We start from the raw sequence: 12,391 nt of genomic DNA on the forward strand, positions 1-12,391 counted from the left end.
TTCCCAGAAGCATTTGGTAGGCCACTGTGTGAAACAGGATGCTGTACTAGAAAGGTCTTGGGCCTGATCCAGCAGGGCTGTTCTTAAGTTCTTATGAGCGAGCCTGGGTATGCAGTCTTGCTTAGGAACAGGAGATTGGATCTTTGCAAGAACCCAAGCAACCAAGAGGCATTAGATGGCCCACTAGCACTTGGTCAGTGCTCCCCGGAGGGACTGCAGTCCACCTTCTGCCCAGGGCAGTGTATTTCATGCGTTGAGGTATGGTTCTGTTCCGTAACTTGACATACTTGAGAATCAAAAGGAATGTGCATTTTTAAATTGTCCTTTTAAACAACACACTTAATCTGATTTTAAACCTTCCTAAAAATATACTTTAGGCAATGTGCTTTCTTTTTCTTTTTCTTTTGGTAATCAAATCTGTTTTCAAAAAGATGGTACTTGATGTTTTGGAGGATTCAATGTGTATATGGGAATTAGCTAAAACACCACATCATCATGTGCCATCTGGTACTTTCCCACTTATGTTTCCAAGCCCTATCTTCTGGATTCTAACCAGGGCAACATTCTTGTGGTTTTGGGGTGGGCTGAGGAAGCTGTAAAGATTTCTACCCTAATATCTATGTGTGAAGAAGTGGATTTTTAAAGAATGGAGCTGGCAGGCAAAAGCTTTAATCAAAGAAACATGGGAACAACTTGACTCTTGAGGCTTGTCTGCACTAAAACCTCATGTTGCTCAGATTCTTGCACCAGAGGTGCCTTGCAGTGTGTTCTACATTTTGATCTATCTACTGTTTCAGCTGCTGTTTAGTTAAAAATTAAAAAGGCCCCTTTGTTTGCATAGCAGTTGGACTCTTCTTATGCCAAAAAGGATGTAGCTGTCAGTGCCAGGGCTCTTCTTCCCATAGTTTTGCATCTTTATAGGACTTGCAACCTTTAATCAAGGATACATTTTAGTGTCTTAACTAAGCAACTCTTGGTGTGTTTAAAAAAATACATTTTTAATATATATTTTATTTTTTAAAAAACGCATAGCAGACACGATCTTAGGGAGAGGCCTTTGCCCTTCACTCACAAACAAGAGAGAATGATGCTTTTGAGATGTGATACATATGCCACCTAAAAACAAAGTAGTTTTGTTTCAGCTTCAAAACTATTGCTCTTAATCATATGCAAATGTAAGCAGGTGACTGATACTTTGAGAACTTCTATCATGTGGCAGCCATAATTTACTGCTACTCATAGATCCTTGTTCTCACAGCAGTGGGATGGGGGTGGTTATCTGAACCTGGAATTTGGATAGGACGCTGAGCTACAAAAGATCAATAGCTGGCTAAAAGATTGTGAAAGCAATTTGCGCTCTGTATGATAATCAGCTGCATTCTCTTCTTGCTCTAGGGCAATTCCAAGAAGAACAAGAGTCGATAGTATTGGCCAGCTGGTACGAGCACACTCAAATTTTGCTGCTGCACAGAAACTTGGGTGCTGGAACTGGTATTCAGTTGGCGGATTGTCCCTTGACTGGACGTGGCTATAGTGCTGGGCTTAGCCATTTTGTGATATAGCATTGTATTTGGATATGAAACCACACTGAATTTGGTAGCCAATGAAATACAAACTGAACATAGAGTGGTCAGTAAAACAGCTGGAAAATGTGCACTTGATGGATAACTTGCATAGGAATTAACCATGACTTTTTACCATGTATTTGTAACTACTTATTTCCACATGCAGACTTCTAAGGCTTTGTATATTTGAGTGCATATTTAGATGAACAGATCTGGCATCCATGCAGTAGTTGTCTCTTGGCCTGAGAAGTTGTCCTTTTTACCTGTCCATTCCCTTCTGTGAGTAAACAAGACAAAAACACACACAACCAGAGCTATCAATGTGTTCAGCCATGTCAGCTGTGCAGTAATTGTAAAATGTACTACTGATTCCAGTCTTCTCTTCTAGATTAGCTTAGTTGATTGCCGGAGAGAGGCAGTCTCCATACATTTATCCTGAACCATTCAGTGTGGCTGTGACTAATGCAAATTCACATTAACTGTAATTAGCAATTAAAAGTGTACAGTTGTAGTCTTTTGAAATCAAGTGCAGAAAGTGGGCCAAAGGAAGAGTTCACATAAAATTGTGTGGAAGAGCAACATTTTGTCTATTTTTGTGTTACTTTTCATCCAAATCTGCTGATAGAGAAATGGCTGGCAACAGCTAGAGCAAGATGCAAGTAGTGGGGGAAATGCTGGAAACAATTTTAAAAAAAATCTTTTTATGTGATAAGAGCGGGATGGTGTGCAGGATGGATCATCAATTCTCTGTTTAAAAAATGAAGGTTGGTGTATTAAAGCAGGCAATGAAATCATGAATTAGCAAAAAAGACTGTGCGTGTGAGGCTGGTTCAGATTTGATGGGCCCACAAGCAGTGGGGGTTTAGCACTGGACTGTGGCGGGCCTGTGCGCAACTTCACTTGCCCCCATCTATCGATGTATGTACAGTTTGCCTAGTCTGCACAATCCTGTCTCTCCCCCCACCCCCGGTTAGGGTTGGGGTGGAGATTCACCCGCATTCACCAGGGTTTCATGTTTCCTTATGTGGCAATGTTTGCACTTCAGAAATCTGGCAATGTGTCCTATTTGGGGTCTGTCGAAATCTGAACCAGTCCTCTATTGAAAAATTGGGTGGTGTCTTACTTTGGAATTGCCCAGTTGACTATTAATGTCCTTAAACTTATTCTTGTTCTTGTTTGTGGGGAAACTTGTTCACACTAACCTAAGGTCTTCTCAGGACAATAGTCCATGGGCTTCTCCACCACTAATTCAGAAGAAGTTCTGCTGCTGAATATTTCATGCTGGACACTTCTGTTGCCCCATTATGGATAACAATTGTCCTGCATTCAAGGGTTCCTCCACTGTATCAACCATGTCAGTGTGTATTATGACTACAGAATAAATATACTGCCAAGCTGAATCTTTTTGCCTTCAGAGCATGTTTGTGTGTGTTGGCAGTGTGCATCTTAACAGCATATGTGGCAGTGAGCAAAAACTGCCTCTGGACACTCATGAAGTTTAATAGTACTTAAGACTTAAATTTCCATTCCAAAGTTTGGGGTAATATGACTTAATATCTTGGCTGTTGAGAGGATTTTCTGTTTAAAAGTCGTGGGTTTTGAAAATGATTACATCAAGTTAATTTTAATGTGCTCTACAGTCTATATCTTTCTTCAAAGCAGACCCTTGAGTTGCTCAAAGCCATCAAGGTGCTGCCTGCAGGAAATCAATTAATAAGGCTTATTTAAAGTAAGTAAAAGCACAAGCCACCAAAAGGAATGCTGGTACTGTATTAAAACAAAACAAACAACATGGGCAGACTTGTATAAAGCTGTCTTCATATTCTGCTGCCAGTTCGTGAAATCCTGTGTCCTCTTCACTCAGAGTTCAAGATAGTGCTGCAGCTGGTAAAGGGAGGAAGGGAGTTAAAAGGAAAACATCTGGCAGAGGGGAATGTGTGAAGGAGTGTATTATGTATGCAGACAGCTTTGTTCAGTTTGGGATATGTTCTGGTTTACATTAAAGAAGGAAATTGTAGGTTCTCTGTAGAATTTGTATGTTTCCTGGGTCAGTTGGGGGCACATCTGCATGGTGACTTTGAAGGGGCGACAGATGTGCAAACAGCTCCATCCCAGGCTGGTCCTCCATTTGTCCTTGCCAGTCCACACCCCAGGTGGCATTTGTGTGACTAGTGCAGGCCATTCAGGCTGCAGCACAAATAGGAAACATCTACAGGGAAGTGGCAAACTCCCCTTACCGCAAAGGGATGGGTGGGTGTGCTTCCTTTGAGTCCACTTCCTTCTCCCCTCTGATGGTATTGGCAGCAGAGGAAGTCTTCCTTGCTACTGAAAGGATCTTTTCAGGGGAGGGCCGAACTGGGCTCTGAGGAAAGCATGACAAGGTACGCATCCTTCAAGCCCAACTTCGCTCTTCCCTCCTGCCATTTTATGCTGAAGGAAGGCTATCACTTGTTGAATTCCCAGCACTGCGGGGTGTGTGTGTGTGCTTCCCTTTCCCTGTTGCTAGGGGTCCATAGCAATCTGAAGGCAGTGTGCATGCACAACCCTTGACCGCTGCATCTCATCTGCTATTTTTTCCCCTATGTTCTTCCTACTATTTACTGTGTTTACCTGAATCCAATACTTGGTTTCCCCCCCTAATTCTTTGATGTTAGAAACCAGGGGGCTGACTTAAAAACTTTCAGATAAATACACATATAACCAGCATTTTTAAAGGGCGTTATCTTAAATTTAGAGTCTTCTTTGATTCAGGTAAATATGGTACATTTATATCCCACTCTTCCTCCAAAGAACCCATACTGGTGTACAGGTGAAACTCGGAAAATTAGAATATCGTGCAAAAGTCCATTAATTTCAGTAATGCAAATTAAAAGGTGAAACCGATATATGAGACAGACACATTACATGCAAAGCGAGATAAGTCAAGCCATGCATGTATAAGCATGCATATGTATTCAGTACTTGGTTTGGGCCCCTTTTGCAGCAATTACTGCCTCAATGCGGTGTGGCATGGATGCTATCAGCCTGTGGCACTGATGAGGTGTTATGGAAGACCAGGATGCTTCATTAGCGGCCTTCAGCTCTTCTGCATTGTTTGGTCTCATGTCTCTCATCTTTCCCTTGGCAATGCCCCATAGATTCTCTATGGGGTTCAGGTCAGGCGAGTTTGCTGGCCAATCAAGCACAGTACACTGTATACTTTTCGGAGGTCCGATATTGTCCTTGTCTTTTTGGTTCCATGTAATATTCTAATTTTCTGGGATTGTGGATTTGGGGTTTTCATGAGCTGTACGCCATGATCATCACAATTATAACAAATTAAGGCTTGACTTATCTCGCTTTGCATGTAATGCGTCTGTCTCATATATCAGTTTCACCTTTTAATTTGCATTACTGAAATTAATGGACTTTTGCACGATATTCTAATTTTCCGAGTTTCACCTGTACAGGCATAAGAACAGCCCTGCTGGGTCAGGCTCAAGGCCCATCCAGTTCAGCAGCCTGTTCCACACACTGTCCCACCAGATGCCTCTGGGAAGCCCACAGGCAAGAGCTGGGGACATGCCATCTCTCCTGATGTTACTCCCCTGCAATTGGTATTTAGAGGCATCCTGCCTCTGAGGCTGGAGGTGTCCTATAGCCCTCAGACTAGTAGCCATTGATAGACCTGTCCTCCATGAATTTATCCAAGCCCCCCTTAATGTCATCCAGACTGGTGGCTGTCACCACATCTTCTGGCAGAGAATTCCGTAGGTTAATTCACAATGCATGATGAACAGATGGAGGTCTCTGCCAGTTTTTGTCCCAACACATTCCTTTTGCATATTTTTGGGAGGAAATCTGAGTTCTAAATACTTCCCTGATCCATTTATATTTGTCATGTTTTTTTTCTTTTTTCAAACTTGGTTGAAACTTGTCAAATCAGCTGCCAGCCAACTACTCAGAGCTTTTTGTGCTTCTCTTATCTAGGCCAGGGGAGGTGAAGAGGCTGAAAATTCCTGGGTTGTGCTTGAAATGTTATTTGGAGAAAATCCATTGTTTATAGGGAACTGAGAATTTTGCCCTAACTAAATTTCCTTTGACCTTGTTGTGGGCCTACCACCTCTTTGGTGGGGAGGCCTTTGTTCACTGGCACATGAATTTGATTAAATTAGGGCTGTAAGCTTTTAATCAGACCAATCCAGAGGCAGGCAGACTTCAGCCTTTTAGCACTCTGCTTTGTGTCTTACTTCAGGAATAGGGGGACAACAAGCATCTGCTCAGCCCAGGAATGTGTGTTCAATACCAGAATTTAGCTCATAGTCCTTTCACCAAAAATAAATCACCCTTGGTTTTCTTCCAAGCTTTCTTTAGTTTCTGCAACCTTGGGAGTGGGGGTCAAACAACTCGGAGTCCAGCCTTTCCTGATCTACTACAGATCTCCCAGACATCTACCAGGAGATCCTGATCACCCCTGGACTGAGGGCTGGCATTGAGAGTTGGCCAACTGGGGCACTGGCCAAGGGTCCAGATCCATGAAAGGGTCCATGAATGCCCCAATGTGCTGGTAAAAACAAGTTGGCAGCTACCAGGAAGTACTCCCACTGCCACCACTGCCAAAGCAAGCCTTCTCAAAACCCTTGTGGGGGAGCTTACTTTAGGGGCAGCAACAGCCCAGAGCACTCTTCAGCAGCTGTATTGCTAAGCTGCCAGCTTTGTTCACCAATAATGCAATGTGCTTGTACCCATCACTGAATCTAGTGATACATAGAGTTCGCCTGAATTCTCCATATCTGTCTGTGCACATACATACAGCTGTATTCCCACGAACATTGTTCTGTGTACTTAGATTTGGTAAGACGAACAAGATTTGGTACACGAACATTGTTCTGTGTACTTACATTTGGCTACAAATCTGCCCAATAACTCTGTTGGGGTGGAACCCAGGGCATTTCCCCTCACTGCAGTTGCTTGGCCAATGGCTGTTGGAGCCCACCACACCCAGTTCTTCCCTCTGCGATGTCAGGGCAGCTCAACCAGTTGCTGCCAGATGCTACACCACTATCCCTGCCACAAAATTATTTTGAATGTTGGTGTTTTCATAGCAGTACCAGCAAAGAAGCACCTTTTCTAAGTGGTGTTTCTCTTATATTTAGCAAAGGGAGAGCAACTGGCCCTATCCAGCCCCAGCACAGCATCCCGTGAGTAGCTGTTGTTGGTGTCTACCATACGTTTTTGATCTTAAGATTGTGAGTCCCTTGGGGATTATTTATGCAATTATTTTGGGGATTATTTATGCAATTGTTGTTCCTCTTGGGCTGAACTTGTGGAATTTTGTGCTTTTGATTTGCAAAAACGTAGATTAAAACACATGCAGGGCATTAAAATGCTTGTCTTTGTATATAGCTTTGAGTTGTTTTCTGCTTGGTGTTGCCCAATGAGCTTTTTTTGGATCTACTTCTCTGGGTCAGGAATTTATGGAACATTTCACCCCTTTATAATCCAGGCAGCTTTACTCGGATTTACATATTAAATGTGTAGGAGGAGCATATTCTGAAATCTCAAAAAGTGTTTTGTTTAGGTTGACAGATTTTTTGTCTAAGGAAATCTTGATGCCATGCTGCTTCTACATAAGTAATGCCACCTTTATGTTGAGTGGGGCAATATTGTCCATGCACTGAAGGCTTATGAAACTGCATCTTAAATAGACAATGCTTCAGTATTATCTCTTTCCTGCAGGGCTTATTAACCCTAATTTTGATGGTCTGGGAGGAGGAGAAACTTGTTGCCTGTCACAAAGTCTCTGAACCCAGCAATAAAATAAATACAAATTCTGGCTACCAGACCCACACCACTGGACCAAAACCAAAGTCCAGCATTGTGGTGTGCCTTTATTCTAGAGCACAGTAGTAAAGTTGGGTTTCATGGTCTGAATGCTGTGACCATCAGAGTCTTCGTCAAATCCTTGAAGGTGTTAGAAGTCAGGGAATCTCCCTGTCGTTTGTTGACTTAGTTACCGTATTTTATGGACTATAAGACTCACTTTTTTCCTCGAAAAATATCCCCCAAAATTCAGGAGCGTCTTATATGTTTTAACAGTTTAATATGTTAAAACTCTGAAAAACTGGATTAAAATTAAGGTGCGTCTTATAGTCGGTAGCGTCTTATAGTCCGTAAAATACGGGTATGTCATTTCACCAGGCACCAGTGTCACAGTTTCAAACAAGCTTTATTTATTCATTGCTAGCAATAAGCTCTCTCTTGAGTGTGGCCGGCCCCTTTCTGGCAACTCCCTTCATCTTACATACTGAGTACCAAACAACTTTTGCACCTGCGCATTGTATACAAGCCAAAGCATTCCTTTTAATGCTGAAGGTTCCTGATTTGCTCGCTGCAAGCACTGTTAAGGCGTATATAGCCTGTGCTGTGAAAACCAATCATGCTTTTTTGCTGCTTGAGAGCAAGTTGCAAATATATTCCAACAAAGGAAAGTAATTTTGAATCAGTTGTTGCACCTGCTGGCTGACAGTCACAAATGATGCACCATGGTGCAAAGAGGAAAGGTGCACCCCTGCCAAGTGGGTGGATGCTCAAAGCTGCTCCGTCTCTTGCGTTCTTGGTCTGCTTGTGAAAGTATCGCCCTTGCAGAACAAGGATTGTCAATAACTTTGTGTAGTGTCCTATAACATATATGGACTGAGGAAGAGGCTTCATAGCAGGAAGTGTGTCACAGGTTCCACAAGTGTGTACAGTTGCACCAGCACAATGCTAGTCTGGAATGCAAGCTCCAATTTAGTGGAATTCGCTGGCACAAACATCCTTGCACTAGTGCAGCATTAATCTGGATGTGTATGTGTGTATTTTGATTTATCATTTTATAGTGTCTGATATGTACATGTTTAGGCAGTGTACAACATTTAAAACAATATAAAACAGGGTAAAACAGTTAAAATTTCACAAAATGGAATAAAAACAGTATCATAAGATAGTGTTAAACAGTATACAATTAAACAGTTTAACATTAATTTCAATTAGCCTGAGAAAACAGGTACGTCTTGAGATTCTTCCTAAAAGCAAGCAGAGGAGGAAATGTTCCAGCAGGGAGCTTTTTTCAAAGCCCCAGAGCAGCCACAGAGGAGGCCCGGTCCCGAATTCCTATCAAATGAGCTGGCAGCAACAGTAACTGGACCTCTCCAGAAGATCTTAATAGGCAACAGGTTTCATGACAAAGGAAGTGCTCGTTTAGATACTCAGGACCCAAGCCATTAAGGGCTTTATAGGAAATAACTAGCACTTTGTATTCTGCTTGGAAACATACTGGCAGCCACTGCTGTTCTTTTAAAATCCGTGCTATATGGTCCCTGGCTTCAGCTTGTCCCAGGGACCAGCCTGGCTGCTGCATTCTGTATCAATTCTAGTTTCCAGACCATATACAAAAGTCTGTGTCTTAAACTAGGGAAATGGTGCAGGAGGAAAGCATCTAATGTTTAAACACATCACTGATGCTTCCCCATTGTATCAGGAGTCCCTTGCAACTACTCTGAGATGAAAACTAAGCAAAACACATGGGAAATCCTGGTTACGGTCCTGAGTTGCATCTAGTCTGGCCCTCTGTTGCTAACTTAAAGAAATATACTGGCAAAGAATTCACTCTCCATCATGAACAGAGCTCCCATACTTCACCACTGAACCATAAGTAAACAGAAGCATAAAGCTGGGATGCATAAAAGGAGAACTCTGATTCTGTTGGGAGGGACAGTGAAGAATGCTTTGAGTTAAGTAACTCTGCTAAGTATGCATACGAAAAGTGGAGTGATGCAAGCTGAGTTATGATTAATTTCTTTACTTGGAGAAGTAAGTTGCATGTGGGGGCTTAACCAGAATAGAACTGCACTTTTGCCCCCAAGAACTGCATAAATCCATAAAGCTTTAAGTGATTTGGTGCTTCAGCACTTTAATGTAAACTGGAGAAAGGACAGGAAATGAAACAAGATTAGGTTGTAATAGCAGATTAATGGCCCTGCAGCCTTTAAATTCACAAGCCCTGTTCTCTGCTTGTTTAAGTTCTCAGAACAAGAAGTAATTGTCTGAAAGAATCTTTGGGATGGGAGTCGTGCAAGAACACCATTATTATCTTGCACCTACGAAAGACTTGACCTTTGGTGGCAGCGCTGAATAGCTGTGGGAGGAAGGGAAAAGATCTGTTCCCCAAGCCCTCGCTGCTTTCAACTTGGTATGTGCTATCAAGCTGGAGGACAGAAGCTGCATACTTAGCTACGCCCAACTTTCTTGAAGCATGGAATTGGTTGGAAGGGAAAATGTCATAAAATGGAAGACTGAAAAATCCTGTGGACTCTGAAAGATTAAATTAAGGCTAATTTTCCAGACCCGCCAGTTTTTAACAAGACTGCACCTTGACCAGGGAACAAGGAAAATCGTGGACCACTAATTTTGAGGCACGATAGAAGAACCCAGGGCCTAAGAAAGGAAGGAGCTCTTAAGTTTAACCATACGACAACGGGTGGGGCATCGCCGTCCACATTTTGAAAAAATAATTTTTCTCTTAGGGTTGGAACTCAAGAAGAGCTCCAGCCTTGAGGGACGAGGTTGGGGTAGATAGTGGAGATTGACTAATGAGCCAATCCTATGTATGTTTACTTGGTAGCAAGTCCCACTGTGTAAATTGTTGGACTACAATTCCCATCAGCCCTAGCCACCATGAAAGGCCAAAGGGAATGATGAGAGTTGTAGTACAACATCTGGGGACACAAGCCTGGAAACTCCTCCTCTGCTATCACCTCAAACACACATACATCGAACATAGGAAGCTGCCTTCTACTGAGTCAGACCCTTGGTCCATCTAGCTCAGTATTGCCTACACAGACTGGCAGCGGCTTCTCCAAGGTTGCAGGCAGGAGTCTCTCTCAGCCCTTTCTGAAGATGCCAGGGAGGGAACTTGGAACCTTTTGCATGAACTGTGTCTTGTTTGCTATATTGCTTGCTCGAGTGAGCTGTGGGGGGGGGGGAGGGTGAGCGAACGAGCGAACTGCGGGGGGGGGGGATGCCACAGGCTCAGTGCACAACTGCACAGACGCTCTGTGCAGGGTCAGCTAGTTAAGTGAAAAATATTAAACAAATCTGATTAATAATTTAAAACAAAAGCATAAAAGCAATGCAGAGTACAAGGAGCAACAGTAGAGAATCAAATAAATGGAAGAGGCAGTGGCGGGGAGAAATAATGGTGGTGATGAGGAGGTGGACAGCCGGCGGGCAAAGCCCTACTAGCTGGAAGGAGGAGGTGGGAGCGGGATGTCCTGGCCCTGGCCTGTCCAATGGGGAGAGCTGCGGGGGGGGGGGGGGAGCAAGCGAGCGACCTGTGGGGAGGAAAGTGAGTGAGCTGTGGGGGGGAGGGCGAGCGAGTGAGCGAGCTGCGGGGGGGGGGGGAGGATGCCACAGGCTCAGTGCACAACTGCACAGTTGCTCTGTGCAGGGTCAGCTAGTTAAGTGAAAAATATTAAACAAATCTGATTAATAATTTAAAACAAAAGCATAAAAGCAATGCAGAGTACAAAGAGCAGCAGCAGAGAATCAAATAAATGCCTGGGCAAAAAGCCAAGATTTTTTTTACACTCTTTCTAAAAGCTGTGATGGAGACTGAGAAGCGAATAGCGAATATATGCCCCACACCACCAATTGAGATCATCTGGAGAGGCTCGTCTGCAGTTGCTACTGGCTGCTTTGGTGGCTACTCAGAGATGATCTCCCTCGCTGCCCAGAGCCTTTGGAACACTTTTCCTGCTGAAATAAGAGCCTCCCCATCTCTTACAACTTTTTAAAAGGCAGTCAAGACGCATTTGTTTACCCAGGCTTTTAATTATTGTTTTAATTGTGTTTTTAATAGTTTTAGCTTTTTAAATTGTAATGTTCTAACCTTTTTATTTGTTGTTTTTATTGTTTTGTTGTAAACCACTCAGGCTTGCGTTTGGGGCGGAATATACAAATGTAAATAAATCAAATAAATGAAAGCATGCAGATGCTCTTCCCAGACTCGCAATGCTCACACATGCAGTCTCCCATTCAAATGCAAACCAAGGCAGAACCTGCTTAGCAAAGGGGACAATTCATCCTTGCTACCCCAAGACCACCCCTCCTTTCCTTGGCGCTGACTTACCGCATGTCAGTCACTTGTGTTTTTCAATATGAACATTTTTAATAATTATGAAACACGTTTTAAAATCGAATGTGTACATAGAAGAAATCGATTCAACCTAATGAGGGAATAATAAATAAAGGACATCCTCCCCCCGCCGCTCTCCTCCGGCCAAAAACAAAGGACGGCCTCCCAGACTCCCAAAGGCCCGAACGCCTGCGGCCCGCTTGGGGAGGGACGCGCGCGCGTGGGGCCTTTCTGTGTGGGCGGGGCTTGGCTCCTAGCCGCGCCCCCTCACCTTCATCCCCCGTCGTCGAAGAGGCCCCTCCTGAAGCCACGAAATGCGCCCGTTTGGTGAGGTCGTTTGTGACCGAGCTGCGCACGCGCGCCCTCCCATTCCCCCCTCCCCTCCCCGCTCGCGAGCGCGATGATTGACAGTTATAGAAGCAGCAGGCGTGAGACGCTGCCGACAGACAACAAGCTGACCGGTGTCCACTGGCTGCAGGGCAGGCGCGGCTGGAGCTCGTGTGAGGCGGAGGAGAGAGTCTCTCCTTCTTCCATCTCCACCACAGAGTCTCTCTCTTACACACATCTTGGTCGGAGTCCCGAGAGGCAGGCTGCCGCACGTACCGGTAAGGAAGGAGGTGCTACTCTTTGGAGAGGGGTGCGGGGTTTCGGGTGGCACAGGACGCTTCGG

At 44.0% G+C, this 12,391-nt stretch overlaps 2 protein-coding genes across 4 annotated transcripts in view; both read left to right on the plus strand.

The window, feature by feature from the left end:
- Positions 1 to 2,965, plus strand: part of PPP1R21 (protein phosphatase 1 regulatory subunit 21) — a 56,162-nt gene extending 53,197 nt beyond the window's left edge. For both annotated transcript variants that reach the window (XM_053243983.1, XM_053243990.1), the window contains one exon: positions 1,396 to 2,965. In XM_053243983.1, coding sequence (XP_053099958.1) covers positions 1,396 to 1,425 — 30 coding nt within the window. In that variant the 3' untranslated portion in view covers positions 1,426 to 2,965. The remainder of the gene's footprint in view (positions 1 to 1,395) is intronic.
- Positions 2,966 to 12,014: 9,049 nt separating this feature from the next.
- The window catches only part of STON1 (stonin 1), a 34,697-nt gene continuing 34,320 nt past the window's right edge, over positions 12,015 to 12,391 (plus strand). The window contains exon 1 of one of the 2 annotated variants that reach the window (XM_053243973.1): positions 12,015 to 12,326. In XM_053243973.1, coding sequence (XP_053099948.1) covers positions 12,122 to 12,326 — 205 coding nt within the window. In that variant the 5' untranslated portion in view covers positions 12,015 to 12,121. The remainder of the gene's footprint in view (positions 12,327 to 12,391) is intronic. The other variant, XM_053243969.1, reaches the window with a different exon arrangement.

This window comes from Hemicordylus capensis, chromosome 1, assembly GCF_027244095.1.
Source record: "Hemicordylus capensis ecotype Gifberg chromosome 1, rHemCap1.1.pri, whole genome shotgun sequence".
Classification (NCBI taxonomy): domain Eukaryota; kingdom Metazoa; phylum Chordata; class Lepidosauria; order Squamata; family Cordylidae; genus Hemicordylus; species Hemicordylus capensis.